The sequence below is a fragment of the Caretta caretta genome, chromosome 11 (genome assembly GCF_965140235.1).
Source record: "Caretta caretta isolate rCarCar2 chromosome 11, rCarCar1.hap1, whole genome shotgun sequence".
Taxonomy (NCBI): domain Eukaryota; kingdom Metazoa; phylum Chordata; order Testudines; family Cheloniidae; genus Caretta; species Caretta caretta.
Window position 1 is genome coordinate 57,368,369 of NC_134216.1, and position 27,205 is coordinate 57,395,573.

General features: G+C 41.5%; 1 protein-coding gene across 4 annotated transcripts in view; it reads left to right on the plus strand.

Annotated features, from left to right (window-relative positions):
• Positions 1 to 27,205, plus strand: part of LOC125645160 (MOB-like protein phocein) — a 35,159-nt gene extending 7,954 nt beyond the window's left edge. The window contains exons 1-8 of one of the 4 annotated variants that reach the window (XM_048870333.2): positions 12,032 to 12,189; positions 13,514 to 13,576; positions 14,133 to 14,233; positions 16,080 to 16,122; positions 16,405 to 16,491; positions 19,786 to 19,865; positions 20,834 to 20,945; positions 22,155 to 27,205. In XM_048870333.2, coding sequence (XP_048726290.1) covers positions 12,130 to 12,189; positions 13,514 to 13,576; positions 14,133 to 14,233; positions 16,080 to 16,122; positions 16,405 to 16,491; positions 19,786 to 19,865; positions 20,834 to 20,945; positions 22,155 to 22,286 — 678 coding nt within the window. In that variant the 5' untranslated portion in view covers positions 12,032 to 12,129 and the 3' untranslated portion in view covers positions 22,287 to 27,205. Of the gene's footprint in view, positions 1 to 12,031; positions 12,190 to 12,506; positions 12,634 to 12,672; positions 12,868 to 13,513; positions 13,577 to 14,132; positions 14,234 to 16,079; positions 16,123 to 16,404; positions 16,492 to 19,785; positions 19,866 to 20,833; positions 20,946 to 22,154 lie in introns of those variants that run through there. The other 3 variants (XM_048870335.2, XM_048870334.2, XM_048870337.2) reach the window with 3 other exon arrangements.

A 27,205-nucleotide genomic window follows, 5' to 3' on the forward strand; every position in this document is an offset into this window, starting at 1 on the left:
ATGTAGTATATGGACTACAAAGAAAATAGCACTGTGGTGGTTTTGAGGTATTTGTCAATCCAGAAGCATATTCCAGAACATACAGTGGTGGTTCATTTATACAGACATAGCATTCTTATACGGTAAATATTACCCAGCCATGATTTAATTTTAACTGAAGTAACATTTTTTTCCTTAAGCAACCAACCCTTGCACTCAGCTTTTTTGGAGGGTAAGAAAATAACTTCTTCAAAAGGAGATTCAAGGTCACTCAAACTTAACAGTGTGTTAACCTTTATACAGAAAGTTCCTTTTCAATAGGGAAGCTTAATATTTGGCTGCCCAGACCTGATTTAATTTTGTGTTCATTGAATTTATTTACATCCTAAATGGAATTCTGATTCCTGTGGGGTTTTTCTGAAGCAAAAGAAACAGGTGCAGTTGTTGTTACTATTACTGTTAAAGTTTTGTCAGTAGTAGTATGAAAAATACTGCTACTTATAAAAAAGCCAGTCTGCATATTAGACGACCAAAATAACTGTGAAATCAAAGTTCCAAGAAAAATGTAAGGAAATTATGAGCCCAATCCTGTGCCCCTTGAAATGAATGGCAACAGGCTAGAACTTTTATTTAAAAAATGCTGCTTTTATGCTCTAAATATCGTGAGTTGAGGGTTTAATGGTCTAAACTTCAGGACTGAAATAGCTGGACTTCCTGGAACCATAACTGTATTTTGTATTGATCGTATGTTGATAATGTTAGCTCAGTCTTTTGATCTTCCAAGGTAGATAAGGATTGCCAACTGTGGCTCTTTTGGAGGAGACCTTAAGTCAAGACCCCCTATGGTTTATGTGTGGACATTCATGATCTCACGTGGCCTGGTGTCTTTAGCCAAAATGCTCCCTGCCCCAATTTTGTAGTATTGGTTGGTTACCACCACCTCTTCATAGACGTCTGCTTGCATTTCAGTGGGTCTGCATCCAAATTGGGCAAAATCATGTGGTCATTACCAGTTTGAGACAAACTCCTATTGACTTGTCTGATAGTCTGCAAGGTGGTTTAGAATGAAAGCTGCTGAATAAAATGCAAAGTCATGTATTAGCATTTATTAGCCTAAACACTTGAAAGCTGCCCCCTTTCAATTTTACCTTCATGATTCCAGTGATGCATTTTATTTCTGAAACTAAAGATTACTGTACCCTAACTGTTTTAAAACCAACTGATTGTGCAACCCAGTGCTAATAAGCAAATGCACCTTCTGCTGTCACAGCAATTATGATGCAATCACTTATCTTCTATGATAATGCTTGTGTTCTGGGATTTAAACAGGTCATGTTAAGTTGAATCTTTGAGCTGGCTGAGATTTAAAATATTAACAGCCTAGTTTGTTTCTGTAAGCTAACTATTCATAGATAAGAACTAGGGTGGAGATTGTCTTTTAATGTAGGTCACTAGGTAAGCCTAATATTTGAGAGTCCCTCTAAATAAGAGTCTTTTAAAGATAAGATGCACACAGGGGGGTTCTTCGTAGTGGATATCTCTAGGGGCTTGATGCCTGGGAGACCTGAGGGATACAGGTTTCCTTAGCATATATCCCACTGATTATTTGTATTTAGTGACTAAGAGTCCTAGTCATGGACCAGGACACCATTGTGCTAGGTGCTGTACAAGCAGCCCAAAGTCGCTTGGATGTATTGAGCATGCTAATGTTGCTACTGGTACTTCACCCATTATTCTGCTCCCTCCTTATGTTTTCCGGTCTCTGAGATTTTCAGCACTTCTGAAAATCAGGCCACTTTTATGTAAGTGCCTAAAATGGATGTAGCTTCTTAACTTTATGTAATTGACTGAAAATTTGGGGGATTTAAGATCTGTTTTCTCATCCGAAAACTGGGATAATGCCTTCCTACTTGTTTGTTTGTGAAGTGTGTTGTGGTTCTTGGGGGAAAAAAAGAGTATTATAGTTTACAAGTGCAAAGTGATAGTGTGTCCCTGAATTCACTCTGCACTATAAATAAAGTGATTTGATTAGATGACTGATGGGCCAATATGCACAGATTACATATAAGGTGAAGGTTGTTGTGTTTTTGTTTGTTTTTTTTTTGCAAGGCTATCACTGGGGGCAGGGACAGGATGACTTAGCAACTGTGATTTATCTGCCACTGTCCTATCAATCTGAAGTCAATGACTGTGCCAATAGTTACCCCTCAGGCTTTCTTGGGGGAAGGGCAGCCACTTGTTAAAAATTCTCACTTCCAGCTTTCAGAGAAGCAGCCTGTTAGTCTGTATTCGCAAAAAGAAAAGGAGTACTAGTGGCACCTTAGAGACTAACCAATTTATTTGAGCATAAGCTTGTGTGAGCTACAGCTCACTTCATCGGATGCATCCTTTTCTTTTCACTTCCAGCTGTTTATCCCATATCAGAGGTTGTCTGTTTCTTCCTCTGCTTTTTAGACTACTGGTAAGTGAAATGGGGAGGTATGGGTACTTTCTGTTTACCCCTGCACTTTCTCCCCAGCCTTTCGATAACTACATCGGATTGTGGGAGTGGGGACATAGGTATGCCTTTCAAACTTCTTTCCCGTTCTGCCACCTTACAGATGTTGCCTAGAAGCAGCTGTATTATCTTCAGGAAACTTTGTTGCCCTAGCTGGCTCCATCCTCTGTGATGATGAGGCAGGAATGTGCCTTGGTGAGGCTTCTGTGTGAAAAAGCACATTACAGCCAGAAGCCCTAACCCTGCAAAAATAACAAGAACATAAGAGCAATCATACTGGTTCAGACCAAAGGTCCAACTAGCCAAGTATCCTGTCTTCCGACAGTGGCCAGTGCAAGGTGCCCCCGAGGGAATGAACAGAACAAGTAATTGTCAAGTGATCCATCCCCTGTCGCCCATTCCCAGCTTCTGGCAAACAGAGGCTATGGACACCATCCTGCCTAACAGCCATTGATGGGCCTATCCTCCATGAACTTAGCTAGTTCTTTTTTGAAACCTGTTATAGATTTGGCCTTCACAACATCTCTTTGCCAAGGAGTTCCACAGACTGACTGCATTGTGTGAAAAAAATACTTCCTTTTGTTTGTTTTAAACCTGCTGCCTATTAATTTCATTTGGTGACCCCTAGTTCTTGTGTTAGGAGAAGGAGTAAATAACACTTCCTTATTTACTTTCTCCACACCAGTCATGATTTTATAGACCGCTATCATATCCCCCCTTAGTCGTCTATTTTCCACGTTGAAAAGTCCCAGCCTTATTAATCTCTCCTTATATGGAAGCCGTTCCATACCCCTAGTCATTTTTGTTGCCCTTTTCTGAACCTTTTCCAATTCCAATATATCTTTTTTGAGATGGGGCGACCACATCTGCATGCAGTATTCAAGATGTGGGCGTACCCTGGATTTATATAGAGGCAATATGATATTTTCTTACTCTCCCTTAATGATTCCCAACATTCTGTTCACTTTTTTGACTGCCACTGCACATTAAGTGGATGATTTCATTAATATTAAATAAATTGGCCAAATACTCTGACTTTCACTCATGAAAAATGAGGGTGCAGGTTTAAAAAAAAAAAAAAAGTGAAATGATTCTTTAAATACTCATCTACTTGGTAAAATTTAACACGGTTGGACAAATGCCAGACATAAGTAACTAAATACTGGGAGGGAGAGAGGCTTAAAATCCCACTTAAGACTTCTTGGTTAAAAAAATACCATTAATTTCTTTTCTCTTTGACTTGCAAGAACTATGAACTGGTTGTAGATGGATAGAGCTGATACTAATTGCCTTCTGACATATGTGGTGTTCAGCTTGATTTATTTGCATTTTGGAAGCTCTGCTGTCCTTGAATTTAAAGTCAGGGACAAGCAGCTGTCAAAACCCTAACTTCTGTGCTTCAAATGTTAGCTAACCTTTAGAAAGTATGGAAAGGAAAAAGATCAGTGCCTAGTGGCAGGGGAACCCCTGCAGCTAATCAGTGGGTCTGCCTTGTGCCATGCTTAGCAGAGCAGAATGCCATCTTTCAAGGCATTAACTTTGGATTGTACGAGGTCTAAAGAGGATGGAATATGAACCCAGATATTTTTACTTAATCCTTCATTGTAGGCCACCATTTTCCCCCTCTAATTTTATCACCCAGTTAGGGAAAAAGGGTTTCCTTCCTGTCTAGGGTTGGGAGGGTACCCTTCCCTGGTGTTCTGTATTAGCCAAACAAACACAGATCCGATGAAGTGAGCTATAGCTCATGAAAGCTTATGCTCAAATAAATTGGTTAGTCTCTAAGGTGCCACAAGTACTCCTTTTCTTTTTGCGAATACAGACTAACACGGCTGTTACTCTGAAACAGAGAGTCATGACTCTTAGATAAAATGAGGCACTTTAATGTGAGCAAGTATGATAGCTGAAGGGCTCACCAATTCCTACACAGAGGAAAATGGCAAAGCCCAGAACAAAGAACAAGGTAGAGCTTTTATAGCTTGATTCAACATACTTTGTGATATCTCTTCCAGTTCAAACCGCTCAAACCCTGTCTGTCTGAGTCCTGAGGTATGAACATGGAGGCCCATCCCTATAAGGAATTCTTTCCCCAAGGGGGGAATCCAGCAGCGAGTCGGTGAGGGGGTGTACTAACGCCGCATAAGCCGGAATCCAGGTTCTACAATAGCCACTTGCCCCTGGTAACTGGTGGAGTTGTTTTTTTGTGGTAGGCCTAGGCATGCCCAGAACGCTATTAATCCTGTCTTGAGTGAGCGCAGTAGAGGTATAAGAAATATGGTGCCCTAAGTATTCCACCTTGGGTTGGGCAAACTGTAGCTTGGAAAGCGCCACTTTGTGACCTTTTTCGGCCAATGCACAAAGAAGGATTCGAGTATCTTGTACACAGGCATCCTTGGCTGTAGAGCATAACAGATCATCAACATACTGTATCAAAGTAGAAACCATAGCCAACGAAATAGAGTCCAGATCTCGCTTTAAATACTGGCTGAAGATGGTAGGGCTCTCCCTGTATCCCTGAGGGAGGCGGGTCCACATGTATTGACGTCCGTCAAAGATAAAGGCAAATAGGAACTGTGAGTCCGGGTGCACAGGAATGCTGAAAAATGCCTAATAGATTCGCAGGACAGGAGGTCGCAATTAAAAAGCTATGATCCTCTGATAACGAGCCAAGCTGGACCATTTGCTCAGCAGTTAGAGGAAGGGCGCATACGGTGCCACCAACGCCTATAGCCTTTACAGTTGCAGAAGTAGTAGGAAGGTTGGGGTCCTGTAGAGTACTTCTATCTGCTCCGGTGTCAACTAACATTGAATAAGTTTTTCCTCCCACTACAACGGGAAGTTCCGGATGGTTTGCATCCAGCTGCACTGTCCAAGAAGTGGAGGGGGTTTCTGGCAGGGGGAGTGAAGCATTGTGGGCGGCTAGCTTTCAATCAGTACCTCCTTCTTCTCGCCCCCTTTCCTGAACCCTTTGGTAGGCTTGCATAAGAGGGTCAGCTGACTGGGGGGGGCGGTAATTCGGGCACTGGGCAGCCCAGTGTCCCATTTGTCGGCACCGCCGGCACTCATCTGGCCCTGCCCTTCCAGGCCGTGGCTGGAAGTTCTGACCTTGTGGTCCCCATCCCTGGGTAGAGCTGCCTCCCCTTCCGCCTCGTCCCCGAAAGCCTCCCCTTCTACAGCTGGCGTCTCGTCCCCGAGGGCCGTCTCAGAACCCTTGCAACTGCAGATTAAGAAGCTTTTCAGACCTCCTAGTGTCTAATTTCTTTCTATTCTTCCAAGCATGGGCTGCTAAACCCACCACCTCCTCCAGCGTTTTGTTTTCATAAGCTGGTTGACTACACGCAGACTTCCGAGCGAATGGCAATAAATTTTTTACATACTGGCCGATCACTTGTGTTTTTGCTACAGGGGAGGTTGGATCTAAGCCGCCATGGTTTTTCAAAACCTTCCAAAGACAGTGGAAAAATTCCCGTGGATCTTCATCGTGCTTCTGAACACATGCACCTACCTTTCCCCAATCATAAACAGGCTTAGACATCTCCTCTAATGCTTCTAAAATTTGCTTTCTCATATTATTCCACACACGAACATTCTCTGGAACATCCCAATCCATTTCAGGTTTCTCTTGCTGATAAGCCTCCTTGCCTTGTACCGTCTCTCTGGCTTTCTTAAACACCGTTGCCTTCTCACCCTCACTTAGCACTTGATTTAAAACCACCTCTACATCATCATAATTACAATTATACATTGTGAAAATACCCTTCAACTTTTTAATAAATTCTTCCGGACACTTTCAAAGTGGGGGAAAAGTAGCAGACCAATTCATTAGATCCGTGCTGGTAAAAGGAACATACACCATTTGCGTTCCCCCCACACCACTTGGCAGTTGTCGCATAGGCATTTGGACTGCACTAGCCATCACAGCACCAATAACTTTTGCCTGAGGTGTGTCTTGAGAGCGGGTTTTAGCGGGCGTCGCATCACTGGGGTGTCGCGGATCAAGACGTGCCACCTCCCTTGTAGAGGTGCCAGCCTCCTGAGCATCCCTCTGCTCTGTGTCAGATGTGGGTGCATCAGTAGTGAGTGGGACAGCGGGGCCGCTCCTCTCCCTGTAGTGCGCCCAGTCACTCTCCGGGGACGTGAGTGCGTCGGGGCTGGGCTGCGGTACCCCACCCCATATCCAGGTACATTCTTCCAATGGTATAGGATCCCCTGCTTCCTTCAATGGGAGTTGGGGATAAATAGACTTTGGCGTTTTTGGCTTCCGGTCAGCATCACCGGATCCTGGATTATAGGGTGGAGGCCACACGGCTTTAAGTTTTTCTACCTCAATTCGTAAACTAGTAGTTACACTGGCGCTTTTGCGCTGTTCGGCCTCTCTTATCCATACATCAGAATACTTAAGTTGCCGCGGTTTCAAATCACACAGTACTTTCCGTAATTGAACAACAGTATGTAACTCAAATGTTCCTTCCCCCGGCCAGCGATTTCCTGGCTCCAGGTCGTCTTGCATCATTTCCACCCAGGGACCTTGACTCAAAAATATAAACTTATATACAGTTTTGTTGCTATCCGATTGTAAGGCCTTGATATCCCTATCATAATGTTTTAACATATAGCCCAGGGGCATAGAAGGATCAACAGTTCTACTGGACCCCCCTCCCATCTTTTCCCAAAGACAGAACCCCTGACTGTTGTCAAGACAATCACAAAGGAAAAATTCAGAACTCACCAAGTTCCCACCGGCTGGTGTTCACCAATAGGTCCGGACCCTAGTGCCTTTAGGGACGCCTTATTTCGCCAAAACGGTGGGTGGAAGCGAGACAGGAAGCCTTCACGGTTAAAGCAACCCAGGTGCCGGCAAGAAGGATTCAGAGCCCTGACCGTCCACCGGTCCAGAGAAGTGGCAATCCCGGACGAGCCCCCAAATTGTTAGGAAAAAAGGGTTTCGCTCCCGTCTAGGGTTGGGAGGGTAGCCTTCCCTGGACTTCTGTATTAGCCAAACAAACACAGAGTCATGACTCTTAGATAAAATGAGACACCTTTAATGCTAGCAAGTACAACAGCTGAAGGGCTCACCAATTCCTACGCAGAGGAAAATGGCGAAGCCCAGAACAAAGAACAAGGTGGAGCTTTTATAGCTTGGTTCAACATACTTTGTGATATCTCTTCCAGTTCAAACCAGTCAAACCCTGTCTGTCTGAGTCCTGAGGTATGAATATGGAGGCCCATCCGTATAAGGAATTATTTCCCCAAGAGGGGAGTACAGATTACACACAGTTCAAATTCTTTCTACCCATAAACATAGGGAAAAGACAGAAGCATAGCTTTATATGATTATAGGGTTGTTTTCTGGTTCTTTTCTTTATCAACCCTTCATATAGAAGTGCCATTTTCAACCTTTTGACTGAGAGAGCAAGCAATTGCTGCGCCTGGAATGCTGGCCTTCAATGTGCTTCGGGGGCAGGGAAACTAATGCAAACTGCATTAATGCACTAAACTGTCACTTGTTCAACATTACTAAGTACATCCTACATGGAACCACCAAGCCAGTCACACAGTCAGCTCCCTGAGGTAGTTTCCAGGTATATGCATTGGAGCCGTGAGGATCCCCTATTTCCCATCACTTTATCTTGCTCAGGTTTTGACTGTCAATCTGGCAACTGAGAACAGGACTCGCCTCTCTGTGAATGCTGTTAGTGACATTCCCCAATCTAAACAAAAACTCAGAATGATTTAACAGCAGGAACTAAAGTTTACAATGTAGATTATGAACACTTTAATGTTGGGAATAAGCAAAAGTAACACTAAATGTGCTATCAAACTGAAAATGACCCTGCAAGGGGTGCAAGGAAAAACTTTTTCAGCTTGAAAGTGTATCTCATTCAGAATTGATTTGCTTGGTGCAATAAGAGTGCATGCTGTATGACCCTTATGCACCTTTACTGAAGGATGGAGGTTGCTACAAACATTTTGATGTAGCAAGATAATTTATTTACCTTTTCAATTGGTAAAAACTCCTTACCCCACCCCTCGTTTTTTATCTTCCTTGCTACCAAGATGTTCAGTCTCATCCACCTTCTGATCCATCTGTCCTGTCCCATTCAGTCCCCCTCCCAAGTGGTTCTATTTTGCCTTCCACTCCCTACAGGCACAGCTGTCTCTGTCTTTTCCTTCTCTCTGTCCTCCATTAGCAGGCACGTTCCCCCTCCACCCCCAACCTCCAACCCCCATCTCAGCAGAATTTATTCTATCTTCCTTCCTCCTCTCTGCTTTCCATCCCCCCTGCTAGCACTCAGATAACAATGAAGACAAGCATTGTATTAGACCCTGACAAGAATATTCCATCCCCATTCCCTCCTCCCTGTCCTACAGAAGCTGTTCTATCTCTGTGAGAGTTTTTTCCTTTGCTGGCTCTATTTCTACATCTGCATTTGTTCTATATGCACCTCCAGTGACAGCTACTGTACCCAGGTCAGGCACTAGTGCAGGTGGGAGTGCCTGGCTTGGTTCACCCTAGAACCAAGGCCAACCCTTCTCATGCCTGCTCACTGCAGACATGGGGTACTTATTAGCCTTTCTATCCACTTCACTCTGAAGGGCCCTGAGATGCTTTGTGTCCATTTTGCCACTAACATCCTAGCTTAGTGGAAACCAGACCAGCTTTACAGCTCTATCTCTATCCTCCTAAACTATTGCTTTTATAATGTTTTGACACCTTTTGTTTTCTTCTGGTACTAAAAGAATTAAATTCCCCTTTAGTTACATTTTTCAGAGTAGCAGCCTGTTAGTCTGTATTCACAAAAAGAAAAGGAGTACTAGTGGCACCTTAGAGACTAACCAATTTATTTGAGCATAAGCTTGCGTGAGCTACAGCTCACTTCATTGGGTGCATTCAGTAGATGCATCCAATGAAGTGAGCTGTAGCTCACGAAAGCTTATGCTCAGATACGTTTGTTAGTCTCTAAGGTGCCACAAGTACTCCTTTTTTTAAAAATTACATTATAAGTTTTTACTACTTTGTCACTTTAAATTTTTTCATGTAATTTCTAGTATTTCTAGAGAGGGGGAGACTGCTTTGCTCTGGACTTGTGCCCGCAATGCTATATGATGACTGGAGAAGCGTATTGGCTGCCGCTGGATGTGGTACAACGAATGCCAGGAGCTGGGAGTGAAGAACACGGATCACACTATTATCACTCCAAGAGCTAGAACCATGCTGTAGAGGACCCTGAAGGATGCCATCCGCTGCCAATATGTGGAAAACCTGAAATGTAAGCCAGGCCAGAACAAGGCATTCAAGGTGACATGCAAGGTGGGACGCCAGCGAACACTTCCTCCCCAGGGGCAGCTTCACCCAATTTGCCAACTGGAGGTTCATCTGCAGGGCCTGGCTCAACTGCGTCCTGCTGAATGGAGCCATCCACCACAGGAATCGGGACAAGTGATGCAGTAAGTGTGGCTATATCAATGAGACGCTACCCCACGTCCTGTGTAGCTGCAAGCCCCATTCCAGAGACTGGCAGCTGCGACACAACGCCATCCAAGATTGCCTGGCCAGAGCCATCCTACCATCCGTGGAGAAGGTTGCTGTGAACTCCGCCATCCCTGGGACCGACAGCCAACTGCGACCAGACATCATCATTACCAATGTGGACCAAAAGAAGATCATCATGGTGGATGTCACAGGACCCTTCGAGAATAGAACCCCGGCCTTCCATGATGCCCAAGCTCGAAAGGTGGAGAAATACGCCCCTCTGGCCAAAACCTTGAGCGCTAAAGGTTACCAGGTTCAGACACGCGCACTGATCGTCAGGTGCATGGGACGAGCAAGTATTGAGAGAATGTGGAATTGGTCAACGCTACACTCAGCTGATGCGGCAACTCATGGCGTCGGATGCCATCAGATGGTCAAGGGACATTTACATAGAACACATCACTGGACATCGACAATACCAGGAGGGATGAGCTGGAGTGCTGATGAGAAGCGCAGTCAGGCAAATAATTGAAATAATTCCCTCATGGATTATATTTTCTAAATGGACAACCCACCTAATTCTCAATTACTGAGGAACAATCTTCATTTATTGATATATGTGCTTTCCACAGCTAACTCTCTGTATAACTTTTAATGAATGATGTACCCAAATACTTGGATGCTAAGATCTAAACTGTATTCTTCAATTTACACCTAAATTTGGGTAGCTGCTGATTATGCACTATATCTATCTCATGACTTTATCCACAAATACCAAGTTTGTTTTTAATCTAAGCACTATACTCAGATGTACAGACTCGTTTCTCAACCTGTGTATTATATAATTTTAACAATAGTTTTAATATTTTTTTTATGTCTAGAGGCCCCATTTGAGGATCAGGGCCCTATTGTGCTCAGAACTGTGTAGACATGTGATATATAAGATAGTCCTTGCTGCAGACAAGTCAGCGTTAATGGCAGGATGCAACAACAGGATGTTTGAAGAAATTAACTTAATAGGAATTTCTGCACATAAAGACGTCTTGTTTTCAAACAACAATCTGATTAGCTTACTAGTCTTTGGGTGCCAAGTTCACATCTGATAAAAGTAAGGATAACTTATTTTGTGGGAAGTTGTATGGTATTTCACGGAAGCTCTATGGCATGTGTTAGCCAGGAGGTCAGACTAGACGATGACAGTAGTCTCTTCTGGCCTAAGAATCTATGAATCCTACTAATTATTTTTGTGAGGCCAGGATCTTTTCTTAGGTAAAACTCCCTCATGCAGGTGTTTTGAGGCCATGTGTTCCTATCAGGTGACATGTAACTGAAGGGCAAACAGAGGGGAACATTTCTAAGACACCATGAATTTTCCTCTTGAGGAAAGTCAGAAAGGGGAAGCCATATTCCTTACCAACTATCTAAATACAAGCCCTGTAAGCACCAAGATAGGGACAAGATAGCTTTTCCTTGTGGTGTGGACTGGTCCAAGGATTACTTTTTATGAAAGAGAATCTCTGATTGGCGATGATGGTCTACCCCAAGTCCTTAAGAGTTTTGACCCACCCTTGCTGAGATGGCTCCAGGGCAATTCTGAGTGGCCTGAGAGGCCAGGGACACTGTACCTGCCCCCTCCCCCCGGCTCTGAACCCGGGCCAAGTGCGGGCCTGCAGGCTGGGGGTGGCTGTGCACAACATGGGGGAGATCAGACGGGCAGGGGCCGTATTTGCTATGGGGCAAGGGGCAGTTGCCTCCTGACTTTCCCTAGGTCTAGTTGCACCGCCCCCCGGCCCGTCCCCTCACGGAGAGCCAGACCCCGACAAGGCCCCTGGAGACCCCGCCCACACCCCCCAGGCAGCTCGCTCGCTCCCGCCCTCCGCGCGCACAGCGGGCGCACCACTGGGCACCGCCCCCCCCGCCTCTAGGGGGTTGTTCTAGCTGCCGCTGCCACTCCCGCCTCCTCGCCGGCTCTTCCTCCTGCCTCCCTCCTCGCGGAAGCTGTTTCACTCACAACCCTCCCCCCCGCCCCTTTCTGGGCGTCACGCAGGCTGTTCCATCTTCTTCCCACCCTCCCCACCACCAGCTGTTCCTGAACCTCCCTCCCTCTGCTCCCGCCGCGCCTGTTCCTCCCACTCTTCGTCAGTGGCTGCCGCATCCGGGTCCTGGCGCCGCTGTCACTATGGTCATGGCGGAGGGGACGGCTGTGCTGAGGCGGAACAGGCCGGGCACCAAGGCCCAGGTGAGGCGCCGCGCCCCAGCCGCCTCCTGCCCGCGCGGGGCTTGGGGCTGGCAGCAGCGGGCGGGCTGGGCCTGCTCGGCCGCCGCGCTCACGCGGGCTGGAGCCGGTGCGGTCGGTCCCGTCCCGGCGCGGAGCCGCTGGGCCTCCCCGGCCCCGTGCGGGGCGCCAGTGGCGGGCGGGCGGGTGCGGGGTTGGGCGGCGTCCGCGCTGGCCGGGGCTGGGCCGGGCGGCCCGCAGCGGGCTCTGGCTACCCGCTGCCGCGCTGGGCCCGGCTCGCCTGGTAGGGACCCGCGCTCGGGTTGTCACCGGGGCCGGGCAGCTCCGGGCTGCTCCCCGCCCGGCTGGTGCTGCTCGCCTCGCTCCGGCTGCCCCGGCCGGGGCTGGTAGCGCTTCTCGCCGCCCTGGGGGGCCTGGGTGTGGATTCCCCCTGCCCGCCTGGCGGGGGTGAGTCTGTTCCGTGTTTACCCCTGTCGGTAAAGGTGTTTTCTCCGCTGGGATTGACCGGGAGTCCCCCTCCCAGGGACCTAGAGGTTCAGGAGTCTCCGGTCATAAAAAAGAGTCCGAGTCGCTAAATGTCAGTGACTACATCTGAAGTAATCCTACACTTACGTGCATCTTTTCATCCTGATGGTGTGTGTGAATTACTTCACCAGCCACTGACAGGCAGCCACCTCTGAGGTGAAATTTTATACCTTTTTAACAGCAACTAGTAAAGTTACATAATGGTTTAGGATGGAAAATGAACAAAACATTCAATCAGAAAAAAGCAGGCAGTATATTTGGTCCGATGAAGGAATAATAGCTAAGTGTCTTGGCGGAGTTAGGCTAACACCCCATCATAACAACCCAGAGGTGCTGCTGGAAGTACCACATTAGTCCTATCTTGCCGGTCAGTTGTGAAATCACTTTAATACCACTTCCTTTAGAACCCCGGACTTCTTTTTGGGGTCTCTAAGTATTAACCAGATCGAACTCTTCTTAACATGTGAAAAGGAATGGAAGAAATGACATTTACAGTATTACAAGTCAAGCAAAGCTTTAGCTTTAATTTAAAGATATGAAATACCTTTGTGGTAGCTCCTTTATTGTAAGTTTCATATTTTGGTTCTTCGGAGGGTGAGCATCAGTCCCATATAGTCCTTCGCAACTTTGTCTGCTTCCTCTCTTTCTAGATGTAGTTTCCTGTTTGTTAGAACTGTAAAGATTATTTTTCTACAGCATGTTGAAGTTTCCTGATATTAAGCATTCAGAATTTGCTGCAAATGACGTGCTCTCTTTTCCACCCTTTATTAAACTGGTTTAAATTTGGGTGTTTTTTCCATAGGATTTTTACAATTGGCCTGATGAATCCTTTGAAGAAATGGATAGCACACTAGCTGTTCAACAGGTATTTTTTGTTTTAATAAATATTTTTTCAGGTGTTTAAGTTTAGTCACCCAAATCTTGTGACTTTTAGCAAGATGTAAGCAACAGGGCACAGTCTCTTCTTGGTTGTGATATAGTTGTACAAAAATAACTTCATAATTCCATAGAGAAATAGAAATCAGTGTACTGGTTAATACAGTAATTTTGTGCGTAGAAATCACGAGAATCCTGGTGTCCGGTTTCACCAGTTGAACAGGTTTTATTGCTACCTGGTAAAACTCACTGCTCCTCTTACCATTTCTGATTCAGGGAAGATGTTTTTCACACACTGTATTTTGGGATATTCGCTTTGTTACTTCTCCGCTATCGCTACTTTTTTTTTTTTTGTCCTCTTACTTTGGTCCATCAACATAGCTGTTCACTTCCACCTAGACTAGACTAAAGAAATAAGTAGCTGTTATCCTTACTGTAGTGGCTAGTAGGTATATATCAAAGTAGCTAGAGTTGTGGGGCAATCCTAAATATGGTGTCTTACTATCTTTAAATAACTTTCAGAAATTATTACTTTTTCTTCTCAGTATATCCAACAAAACATAAGGGCAGACTGTTCTAACATTGACAAAATCCTGGAACCTCCTGAAGGGCAAGATGAAGGTGTATGGAAGTACGAACATTTACGGTAAGAATTCATGTTTTGTCAAAATGTAGAATCAGGAAACCCAACCCATTGATTAGCAGTAGTAATGAATCATAATAGTCGGAATCTCATAGACTCTAAATATTTTTGTTTATGACTGAAAGAAAAAAAACTCTACAAGAGCAAAACTTTGTACTATTAAACATCTTAGAATTATGTATTAGTAATAGATTTGTAGTCTTAAAAATGGAATTTATTTGCTCCTTTTCTAATTACCAAGTTCACTGTTGTGAGCATTCCCTTAAACTCCCTTTTGCTTTTAAAAGTTTGTGATATCAACTTACGTGTGTGTTTGTCTTCTTTTAAATAAATCTTTGCAGTTCATTTCTAGAACTATGTCAGTATGGACTGAAAGGACAGCCATGAGTTTCCATAGCACCTCCTCCCATCAATCTCATCAATTCCTTACTTTCGCTTACTAAAATATGAATATTGTCATCAGTAGATGCTCTCCAGAATAGCTGTTAGTCATGAGGCCTGTTTTTAACAAACTGAAAGAAAATATTTTTTGCAGTAAACATGTTCTCTGTTTTTATTGCAGTCACTATCAGAGAAATCTTGACAATTTTTCTGGCCTTCTCTTTATGTCTGTTAGCTGTTATAATACATTGGTTAAGCTGGCTACCTAGATGCCTTTTATGTTTCCAAACTGTCCTTGTCACTGAAAATATTTATTTTATTATAGTACAGACTCAATATTCTGCTAACTGATATTTCCACCCTTATTCCTGCTTTGGTTTTTACATCACTTTGCTAAGATTAGTGTCCTGGCATTCTGAAAAAAATCAGTTTTTTCCTTAGTTTGACTGTCTTGTCAGTCCATCACCATACATTTTGAAGGGTAAGAATAGTTTTAAGTTAGTGCCTCCCAATGAGAGTTAGGCATGTAGGTTCTTTTAAAAATCCTACTAGGCACCTAAATACCTTTAAAAATGTGGCACTTGGGAGCCTAAATCCCAATGATTTTTAATGAGATGTAGGCTCTTAAGTGCCTATATTTCTTTTGAAAATGGGACTGAGGTGGCTAAGTTAGTCACTTCTGAAAATTTTACCCTGCCTCCTCTGAAGCGTTAAACCTTCTGCTAGCGTATGCCTGAGAGTGAGGCAAGCAGCATCTTCCACACATAGCCTCACTGCATTACACCTCAACTCTGGCTGACTTAAAGAGAGGTACTCCTGGAGGTCTCGGTAGTATTCTCTTGAGCATTTGGGATGGCACTAAAGCCTCAGAATTAGACTTTCAGGATATATAGCATAGATAGGTTTGATCAGTTTGCACCTTATAATGTGTTTTTCTTCAGTGCATGTTTTAAGGGATTTTGCTTTTTTTTTTTTTTTTCCTCCCCCTTCCTTAAACATGAATTGATATCAAAAGCAAATTTGTAAAATGTAGATTTTCCTAAGGGAGAAAATATTATTTTCCTAGTCTCTTCTATTGGAATACTGTTCAGTTTATCCTTTTTGACAAAGGAGAAAACTAGAATATAGTTGTATGAGTTCCTCTGAACGAATAATAAATTAAATTTTCTGACTTATCTTTTTGTATTCCTGTCCTCTTATAGTCTCCTCTTATTTTTTATTTTCTTCTTTGTATATTCTACAGATATGTCCACAGATTCTAAATATGTCATAGCTGCTGAAATTATTTTGAACATTGTTTACATTTGATCTCATTCCTCTTCTGCTTTCTACACCCCAGTCAATGTAATGTAATTGTTAAAAATGCTAGAGATGCATAAAACCATTAGCTTTTATGACAAGTTGTTCTTTGTGTTAAAATGTTTCCATTAGGGAAACTGTTTTGACAATGCTGTATTTAAATTTCTAGACAATTCTGTCTCGAGCTCAATGGACTTGCTGTCAAGCTTCAGGTAACTCTTTTCTTGTTCTCTAATGTTTGTGTCAGAGACCAGGTTGTTTTTGTATTTTTAGATGTAATATTAGCTCGCAAAGCTTTGCAAACTTTTAGTTCACATTTTTTAGCCACCATGATTTTAGGAACATAGTTTTAGCATTCCAGAAGTCTTTAGTTGATCAGGTAGCTTTAAAATATTTTTCTGATTTTAAGGAATTGGGAGTTAAATTCTTTTAATAATGATTAAATCTTGCTTTCTCTGTTTGGTATTTTATTAACCGAACAACTGTTTCAACAGAGTGAATGCCACCCAGATACATGCACTCAGATGACAGCAACTGAACAATGGATTTTTCTTTGTGCAGCCCATAAAACGCCCAAAGAGGTAAGGAGGATATTTTTTGAAATATATCTGTAAAGGCCCATATTTTCTTCAGTGATCCATGCACCGAAGGGGCCGTCCGTGCATATCTTGTCTTAGTCAAATTGAAGGGATATGTGGGAATGCGACTTTCATAGCAGAACTCCCTGCTTGCTTCTCACATCCTCCGTAGTGACTCATAGGAGGCAGAAGAGCAGGGAACCAGCTGCTCTCCATAACAGTCTCATACAGATCCCTACTTCCCCCTCACCTTTTGTGTGGGAATCTGGAAGAGTAATATAGCTTTAATCTGTATTACATTTTCTCTGGTCACCTCCATAGTTGTTACTGGGCAGCAGAAAGGGATTTCTTTTTTATCAGATCGAGCTGCCTTTCTCTGCAGTTTCATGGAGTTGGAAGGCTTCCTCTCTTTCTCCCCACCTCCCTGTGGACTCTCAAGTCCCTGCTCCTGGTGACAACTTGCAGGGAATTCTGCAATGGGAACCTCTGCATCTTCAGCTCCTCTGACACCCTCCTGTGGCTTTCTCCTTGCAAAGGGCCATTCTGGCCCTTGGATTTTGACCTTAGTTAGTTTTTATGCAAATTTCAGTAGTAAGACTGTAGACTGCTGAGTAGTCTGACTTAATTTTTCTGTACTGGTGCATGAACAATCAGTAACATTTAATGCATGCTTGGTAGGCCCTGGTATACCAATGCATGCTTGGTAGGCCCTGGTATACAACTGTTCACATTACAACCATCATTATGTTGAGAGTCTTAGCAAAGAGATCAAGGACTAAGTAGTCATGGAGACTGCACTTTCTTCTCAGCCTTGGAGAAAGTTTCCTTTTTAGGGGTGGGTTGAGGCACTCAGGTGGGATGCTTTGGGGTGCTTGCCGTGCTATTGTATTAGCTGCTGTACAGATCAATAAAAATGCCTGTTCCATAGCTAGAAGTTCAACATCTTTCACCAGAAATAATGTGCACTGGGGGGGGAAACGTAATAAGCACATGATGACACCTTCCCTTTGAAGTAAGTGAAGAAAGAAGTTTGGGGGAGGTGGGAAACAAACTTTCTCAAACAGAAATGGAATTGGAAGTGAACATACAAAATCAGAAAAAGGGACTATCCAGAATCTTGGTTCGTGTTTTTAGTTTTTTCCTTTTCCTCACTGAAACTGACTTTTGTATGTTCTTAATAATTGGAAAGTAGTTAAGTGGCCAGGCTAAAACTGAATGAATATTACATGAGTTTACTTCTTATTTTCTACGTCCTCAAGCTAACAGTGTTTGTCATCTAAAATTCAGTACAGAATAATTATGGGGTATTGATGAGGAGATGGGAAATTGATATTTTGCTACCCGTTCATAGGTGTGTTGATATGTTTCACGTGTCCAGACCAACCAAGTTGTAGTGTATTAGTTTGGAATACTTGTCACTCAGTCAATGAGATCTGTCATTAACCCTGCATGATTTAAACAGTTAAGTATGGGGATTTTAATTTTTCCATGGCTTGGTCTGCTACAGCACAGACCATGGGCTGGTTCCTTCTAGTATGTTGACAGGCACAATGATGACCAATCACAGCCAGGATTTTCACACTCTCCAGTTCTTTCTCTGCTTTTCCAGTTTGTCCTGCCTCGCTCTGAGTAACATGCAGGAATGTTGCCCTACTCTCCTCAAGAGAATTTTTCTAGCAGCTTGGAACACCCAGAGAAGGTTAAAATTGAGGGTGGGAAATACCACAGTTGTCCCTCTTGCACCATTGCATTAAGCATGTTGTGCGTTCACTTGAACTAGCTATCACAGGAGTCTGATTAGGAGACAACCTGGAACATCCAGGTGAAAAGATCTTTGCTCTGTTGGGAAAATCAACACAAACGAGGGATAGGCTTCCTTCTCCAGGGGCCAGCCAATCTCATGACAGTGTGAGATGCCGCGTGGATATTCAGCCTTGTCGAGGACACAGTCCTACAGGGAGAGGCAGCTTCACAAACTGTGGGGTATCAGACTAGTCCTGTTAGCACCTCAAGAGCAGGTCAAAGGAGAGTGCGTCTTCAAATTCTGACCGTGTTATAGAGTTATGTATTTGAATGTCCAAGCACATGGAACATTACCCAAGCTCCTGTCTGAGTCACCCAGTTGGTGAACTTATATTTTCTTACCTTCAGAGTGGCTTTCCTGGTGGCTGTTGGTTTAGAGGATAATAGAGCTGTCTGTCTTATCTGATCTCTCTTCATACCTAGTCTTCCGTAATCATAGTGTGTTCCTTTAAAATTGTTCCAGTTGTTTTGCCCAAAGTCCTCCCCCCTTTAACTTAAACCAGATGAAGTGATTACGAGGTGAACTGCATTTTCGACCCCTTTCACTGCCTCTTGAGTATACCCCTCAGGTGACAGATGTTGTTACCTTCACCCTTCTTTGGGTGGATTCATGTGGTCCTACCACTGTTAGACTGGATCTTTCAGCTGCAGCCTCCCTGTTCACCAACTGTGTTAACCTGACAAACCCAACTGTATTTGGCACATGTAAGCCCTTTTTCCTTGGCAACCTGACAGCAGCTGATTTAAATGGACTCTAAAACAGCTTCTTCAAAACAAAGCATTATTTGTTCACCCCAAAGGTACATAGCATGCAGAGCAAAGGGATAAGTTCTATACACAGATTAAGGTTTAGATAAGGGGGAAAAAATATTTTCAAGCTCTAGTACGTTCCATTCAGCCCAGTTATCTCCACATCTGGGTTGGGAGAAGCTTTGACTCTCATTCTTCCTCTCCTAGGTAGGGCGGGATTTATTGTAAGTTATTGGAGAAATGGGTGGAGCACAAGGAGTGGGAAGATCATGGACTCTGATCCTGCTTGTCAAAGCAACTGAGAAGCAGTCCATAATCTGCCCTCATGACTGAGCCATGGAAGCCAAACTAACTTGTAGGCGGTGGGATGAATTTTTTTTCTTTGGCAGTGTTCTTCCATTATAGAACTTCTGTCATGTCAGTTGCTAAAGAGCTAAAGTGCCACCGGACTCCTAGTTGCTAAAGAGACACTTAATTAGAACATCATCTACTCCTGTGCATATGCCCCATCTCCAAAACAAGCATCCTCCTGAAATAACGCAATAAGGGGTACTTGGAGCTATAAGTAATAAAACATAGGAAACAGAGACAGCTCTAATGTGGGGGAAGTTTACTCAGACCCTTATAGAAACTCTGTAAAACTTCTGGAATTCAAAATGGCTATGTGATATATCAGACAATTCTGTGTAAAATATTATGTGTGATGCAGTGTCATACCTGTTTTCCCCTCCTAATATTTTTTAGTGTCCTGCTATAGACTATACCAGGCACACGCTTGATGGAGCTGCATGTCTTCTGAATAGCAATAAATATTTCCCCAGCAGGTAAAACTCCTAGAAGCATCATCTTTAATTTTTTTTGTGGGGAGGTGGGGTTGTTTTACATTCAGAAAATCTTGTTCATAGGTGGAACAAATCTGAAACAGTTTTTGGTAACGCAAATTGTTTTTCATGTATCTAGTAGAATAAAATACTGTATTGTTCATGTACAGCATTGCAGAATATGATGAAAAATACTAAATGTGGCAGCATGTCCACAGTTACTGTTAAGTATGGGAAGAGGTCTGCCACCAGCTTGTTAGAGGTAAAACAGAGGTGTTTAAGGGAATATATTACCAATGCAATTTAATCAAGTTGGGTTTTTCAGTGTGGTCCAGGACTCTAGGTTTCCAGTGGGGAAAATCCCACCTCAAAGGAGGGAGGGAGTTGTGGTGGCTTAAGGTATTATTAGACCTGCTGCGCTGGGAAACCCACACCAAACTAGTGCAGTCCCAAAAGTGGACACCACTGTCTACAAAGAGGCCTGGCCAAGGACATGCACAGATTCAGGTCCTCAGGTAGTCTCCATGCCAATTTATGGAACCCTGGATGGAAAAGTAAAAGCTGTGTTTTCTGGGGAGGAGCCTCCATGGAGCACAATGGTCCTGCTGGGGAAGGAGTGTGCAGTTTGCATCCCTCTGTGCTAGAAATGGGGAATCTAGCCCCTACTAGATTAATTTAAAAATTTGGCTTTCTGTGGGAAGAAGCCAATGTTTCTGCAATCAAAATACACAGTTTTAAATATGCAGAATGAGGCAACTTAATATTTTTTCTAAAATCTTTCAAGAATAATGTTAACATTTAAATTCTGTAATCGGTCATTCACAAAACCTAACTCTTGGAATTTCAAGTGGGATCAATTAATCCAGTATAAACAACTAAAACTAAATACACAGGTGCACCTGTGTATGTGTATATCTGTATTCAACCGGTAGATTTGTAAAACTAAGTACTGTATAACATTTGACTTACAGGGTTAGCATAAAGGAATCCTCTGTAGCCAAACTAGGATCAGTGTGCCGTAGGATTTACAGAATATTTTCCCATGCGTATTTTCATCATCGGCAGATATTTGATGAATATGAAGTAAGTAACTGACTACTTTGCATTTACTTTCATTAGTGCATTTACTAAAGTGATGCCACGCATTGTTCTTCTGCAGTTGTTACATATTTTCTTCTCTTAACACTTTCACTTCACATACCTCCTTAGCCAAGGAAAGTACAGTTCATAATAGATTACATGTATATAAGAATTGTGTGAAGTTTCACATGAATGACTTTGGTCTTCAAACTAAGCAATTTCATTTGTGCTTTTTTTAATCCTGTTTATTATAGTTCTCCTAAATTGGGTAGAAGTTCACTATACAGAAGCAGAAAGCTTTACAAGAACTTTAATACCGTCAGTTCAATGACACTTGTTATGAAAATTGCTTTCCTTTGAGTGTTACAGGAAACCCATAGGATTATTATCATTAAAAGTAGAGAAATATTTGTTCAGTTTACTTTATCCATTTGACAGCACTTGTGTACAGTCAGTTACTTGTTTGTGTATATCTTTCACATAGTAGTAGAGGAAACATTTTAACAGTTAAGAAGTCTGATGCTAAAGCCACAGACTCAACAGGGATCTCAGGGGCATATATGGTACTTGTAACTATTTTTTTTAACTGACTAGAGTCAGGAATGGAGGGCTTAGAGGTGTGAATGGTAGTAAAAACATGGGTAAGGACTAGCATGGGGAGGAGCACAGTGGGTGCAAATTCCACTGGAGCCTGTGGACTGTAGTAGCAGCTAAAGAATGGCTCAGCTCACTGTTTAGTTGGGGTGTATATGTGTGGTGGGGGAGGGATTTAATTACCACAGGTAGGCGCCTATATACAGCTTTTGTTAGGGCTTTGCATAGTGAACCAGGATATAGTTGACACAGAATTGCTTATCTGATTTCATCCTTGTTATAGTGGGACTTGAATATTTTTAACACTTTTAACACTGTGTGTTATGCTTTTAACACTGTGTTATGAAAATAAAGCTTAAATAGGTCCTTGTGTCCACTCTTATGAATATAAAAGGGGGAAATAAAACTATTTTACTAATGGATTCCTTGTGGTATTATTATTTAGTTGTAAACCACCCAATGTTCCTAAAACTTACAAAACCAAGGGGACAATTTATTTATGCTCCAGGATTTTTATGATAAATTTCCCACAATTCTGTTTGAAATATTCCCTTCTCTTATATGTCATAATGCATTTTATTTTATATTGGAATTTAAATATTTTTTTTCCATCCTCAGAATGAAACCTTTTTGTGTCACCGGTTCACTAAATTTGTGATGAAATATAATTTGATGTCCAAGGATAACCTGATTGTACCAATTTTGGAAGAGGAGGTGCAGAATTCAGTGTCTGGGGAAAGTGAGGCATGATGGGAATTGTGGTACAGAAAGCAACTGTACTGAACACACAATTGACATTATGTACTGTATATATCATTTTAGACACTTCAATCATGTATCCTTATTATAGCTTTGTTTAGTATACTTTTTGTATGCTGTGTGCATTGCCTTTTAATATGGGAAATACTTTAAGTTATTCATGAACTGTATAGTCATCAATGTGGCACTCATGGTTTTTAAATAAAATTAGTATTATCTGTTTATAATACCTGTTAATAAAATAATTACAGTTGTGTAAAATTGCTGCTAAACAATCATTGGATCACAATCCTCAAATGTGTCTGATTAAAAAGATAGGTGAGACTAAGGTTTCACACAAGCTATTTTCTAATGAAATAGCAATGTTAGCCTTAGTTCTGAGTTTAATACGTACCTTAAATTTAGAATCCTGCAGGAAGGTCCTTGTAATGTAGCTTATTCCTAATTTTAGCTCTTACTTTTTAAAAAATAACTCATTTGTTTCTAAGTTTTACTTCTGCTTTTGGGCGTGAGTATATAGTATCAACTATTCTTGTATGTGTATATCCAAATATTAAACACAACTACAGTATTAGTAATACCAAAAGGATAACTTTACTATGCTACCAAAAGTATATTTTTGATCTAATGAGAGACAGTTGTGTACTTTTTGGACTTGCCTTTCTGTAACAGTAGAGGCCTGTATACATCATGGAAGTGATGTGTTGAGTCTTAAGGCAAGGAAAGATTATTTTTTCTTGTGAAAGTCCTCCACTTTCGTTCCTCCCCGACTTCTCAAAAGAATAGCAGTGGCTGAAAATAACTTTTCCTCTTGCCTGTAGTAAGGTACTTAGTGGTTTTATACCTGTGCATATCTATAGTAACTGCTTACAGATTATACCTCACAATGTTCATATTACACTACAGAACAATGTACTAGCATAGTCTTGTTTATAGTCTTAGCAAAAAAATTGAACTCTAGCCTTGCAATACTTTGATTCACGTTGAGAGTATGACTAACCGTGTGCTTTCATCCATTCACCTGGATTGTATCCACTAAGGTGAAGTGCATCCATAGTTGGAGTCGTTTGCAGATTTGCAATAACTCACAAGTTCCATGAGTGCTGCTTAATGGTGTTGAACTGTCCAGAATTTGATTAGAATTAAATGTTTTAAAGACTATTCTAGCAGACTTATTGTTAATGGTGTACATCAATGAAGAGAATCTAAAAGCACTAGCAGTGTTCTTTTATTAAATGGATCTTGCCTAGATAAAGTTAGTTTTGTGGCTTCTTCACATAGTAGAGACTTATGTTGTCATGGGCCTGTTTATGTATTGAAACAGGTTAAAGTGTTGGCCTTAGTGGGCCAAGCCATTTATCTAAACTATACCTCCTCTTGAAGGTGTGTTTACCTGGGAATGAGAGCTAATTTATTTTTGAATAGTAATTTCTTCAAAATATACTGAACATGCCTTAAGTATTAAATACAAAATATTACAAGTCAAGTATACCCTAAGCAACTGTACCATCTGGATATAAAATGAGAACATGGAGAGAGAGAGGTTTTAAAGTGCTTATACAGTGCTGCCTTCCTGGGCAGATATTTTTTGTGTGTTTTCATTTTTAAAATTGTATTTAATGGTCAGCAGGGTCACTGCATCAGATGCGCTCTTAGTGACTAGCTATTGTTTGTACACTTGAGGTTTATCTTCTACAGGTCAGATGACTTGATTTGATATCTTGAAATTTGTACTGAGGGTAGAGGATTACACTTTGGAGGTAATAAGATGTATTTAGCTTTGTAACAATCTGCTGTTGCAAGATAGACCCTAGGACATTTCTGTTGTACAGCCACTTTGACAAACTTACATTGGCCTGGGACAGGCAAAAAGCTGGTGCTCTTCACTACTAAACATTTTTTGTAAAATTGAAGATAGTGGAATGGTGCTCAGAACTTCATTAACACCTTAAACTTCTCGCTTCCCCTTCTCTCATGCTTTGAGTTCTAGTAAAAGCCTCCAGAACTGTTAATCTTGTTTGTTCTCATTCACATAATTAATATGTCATACTGTAAAGTTGACTCACTGTACTATCTAAGCTGAATATAAACGGCCTCAGTGAAACACTGCTTATATTTTCCTTGCTACTGTTTACATAAGTACTCAGACAGTGTACATACATGAACCTGAGTGGTACCACAAAACTTTAGTTAGCCTAAGCAAACCATTGATTTGGTTAGTAAATATTTTAATGGTTTCACTTACAAATTTGCATTCTACATAATAGGGAAATTGAGCTACATTTGACTTTTGAATTAAGTTTTAAAACCAAGAGGCTAAAATTAAAAAAAATTCTTTTTCCATACCAATATATTTTGCTAAATGATTCATTTCCCCCCCCCCTTTCTTCCAAGAATACAGATAACTGGATATTTCATGCTTTGTAGAGTAAGTTCTGCGCTCTCTCATTTCTGGATACAAAATAGATTTTGAGCTCAAATAATATTCCTTGTTTAAGAATGTAGAAATGTTGTGATTTGCTCACAAATCTGTTACTCTTCCCAGAGGCTGGGGCTAGAATTTGCATTTATGCCCTGTCTTGCTTCAGTAAAGAGCTAAATGATTCAAGAATACAAAGAAGGGTAAGGAAATTCCTTTCATAGACCACCTCCCTAGACATTATTAATACAAACATCTAAATAAGTGGCCTGATTATAAGCAAAGGACAGCTTTCAGTGTTTTTCCCTGAACGATCTGTCTCTTCTGATTCATGGTTTGATTTGTATTACTTAGCCACAGTAATTCTGCTTGTCAACATTAAACAGATACTAAGAGATTTTAATTCAAAATGTCATGCCAGTTTTCTGTTTGGACAAAACAAATCAGTATTGAAAATCAAAATTCCAGCTACCCCTTCCATGCTGTGGACTAAGCAGCTGGGAATTGTTAAAACGGCAACCTGAACTACTTTTTTGCTCAGAAGAGGAAATGTACCAAATATAAATAAAATAACTAGTGTTTGATAGAGTTTAGAAATCTAATCAAACTCCTGCTTTGTTTTATGCACCATAAAAATTGTTAAAGGGAAAAATTATAGCTTGATACGAGATCTCATCTCCTCCTGAGTCTGAGTGGCATAAACTACTGTGGTCTAAGTAAGCCAAAACTTTCAGTTCTAGCCAAACATAATTAAGAAAAACTGATAGCTGAATTGGTGTAGTTGCCTCTAATACTAAGAAACTCCCAGTCCCAAATACAAAAAGGACCTCAACTTTACAAAGAAGCCACTAAAAATCTGGTTATGTATATCGCACCTGAACTGCGGGAGGTGTTGGGATTTTTTTTACACAGGAGGTATTCACAAATTGTAGTGAGAATGAATCAGTTATATCTATGTGATGGACACAGTAGACCATTATGTTTAGACTCGTACATGACCAGAAATTCTATATGTGGACAGGAAATAACTTAGGAATTGAAAATGTAAGGTCTTTAGAAGTTTATGAACAGTCTAATTATATCCCAAACCTCTACTTTTAATAGTTTTTAGTGTATTTCTGTTATGGTGTATAGACAAGGGACCCATTTGTAGCTCACACATGTAAAGTCAAATTCCTGTTTTGACACTGTGTAATCAAGTTAGTTACTTGACTTTTGTTTGGAGAATTAATCCATGTGCCAGTAAATAATTCAAGCTTGATTCTTAATACTATTTCAGTAATTTTGTAAATACTGTACTAGTTCAAATAAGAGAACATATGTTGTCTACCTGATAAAGATATAAATTACACACAAACTGGAGTATGAATATGAAAAATTAGTGACTTGCCAGTAGTCTTAGTCTTCCTGATTAAGTTTGTAAAGCAACAAGAACTGTCTCCCATATTGAGACAGATGCTGGTTCTAGTATTTATAAGGAGTGGGTATTATCTTAATGCAATTGTCCCTTTTGAAATCTATCACTTCATCCAAAACTATGAATTTAAAAGTATGTTTTTTCACTTTAGTGCATGGATGGCTTTAAGTCTCCTTACTTATACATGAATGAACATTAAAATGCAATACGAAGCTATTTAAATGGGCCTAATAAATATTCTCAAAAGGTACTGCATATAGTAGTGCTAAGGGTGATTAATACACTGAAGATTTAGCTTCAGTCAAAGATCAGATTTGCTTGTACAGGCCCCACCTGAAAGAGAGAGGCAGGGTTTTGTGTTCTCAGGTGCTGGCAGCCAGAGTACCAGCCTTCTGACACATTTTCCTTCTATGGGATAAAGCTGTGCCTCTCAACCTCTGAAATGGAAATAAAATCTCACCGCTGCCTGAGTTTGACTTGGTTTATACTGTATTTTAATCTTGTGTTTCAATGAAGGTTTAGTCAGAGAGAGAGTTCCAACTTTAACTTAACCCTTTTGGGGGGAGGGAAGTACATTTTTAGGTAGAGATGTATGAATCCTAAGTATAGTTCAATTCCCATAAAATCTTTAAGAAAAAAAAAATACAAAATATATGCAATGTTCATTGGTTATGGGGAGATGAGGAAAAATGGAGAAATCCATAACAGAAAATATTAAATAGAAACAGTGACAAGAAATAACGTGGATGGCAGATGAAAAGAGCAGCGAGGAAGGGAGCATTTGAGACAGATCCATTCTCACCAGAATTCTAATTTGGAGAGTAGAATACATATTGAGAATGTGTGATTGACTGCACCTGTATGACAACATTTGTGACCAGGAAGGAATGTTAAGTGTAATTTAAATAATCCAGTTTATTATTACATGAAATGAAAAACATGTAGACTTTGCTGATTCTGAAAATACATTGACTCAAAATTTGTCTCGTTCAAGGTTGTAAAAATATACTCCTAAAGTTGAGTTCCTACATCCTTACTAAGGCACTTGAATAAATTGCCTGATGTTTAAAAAGT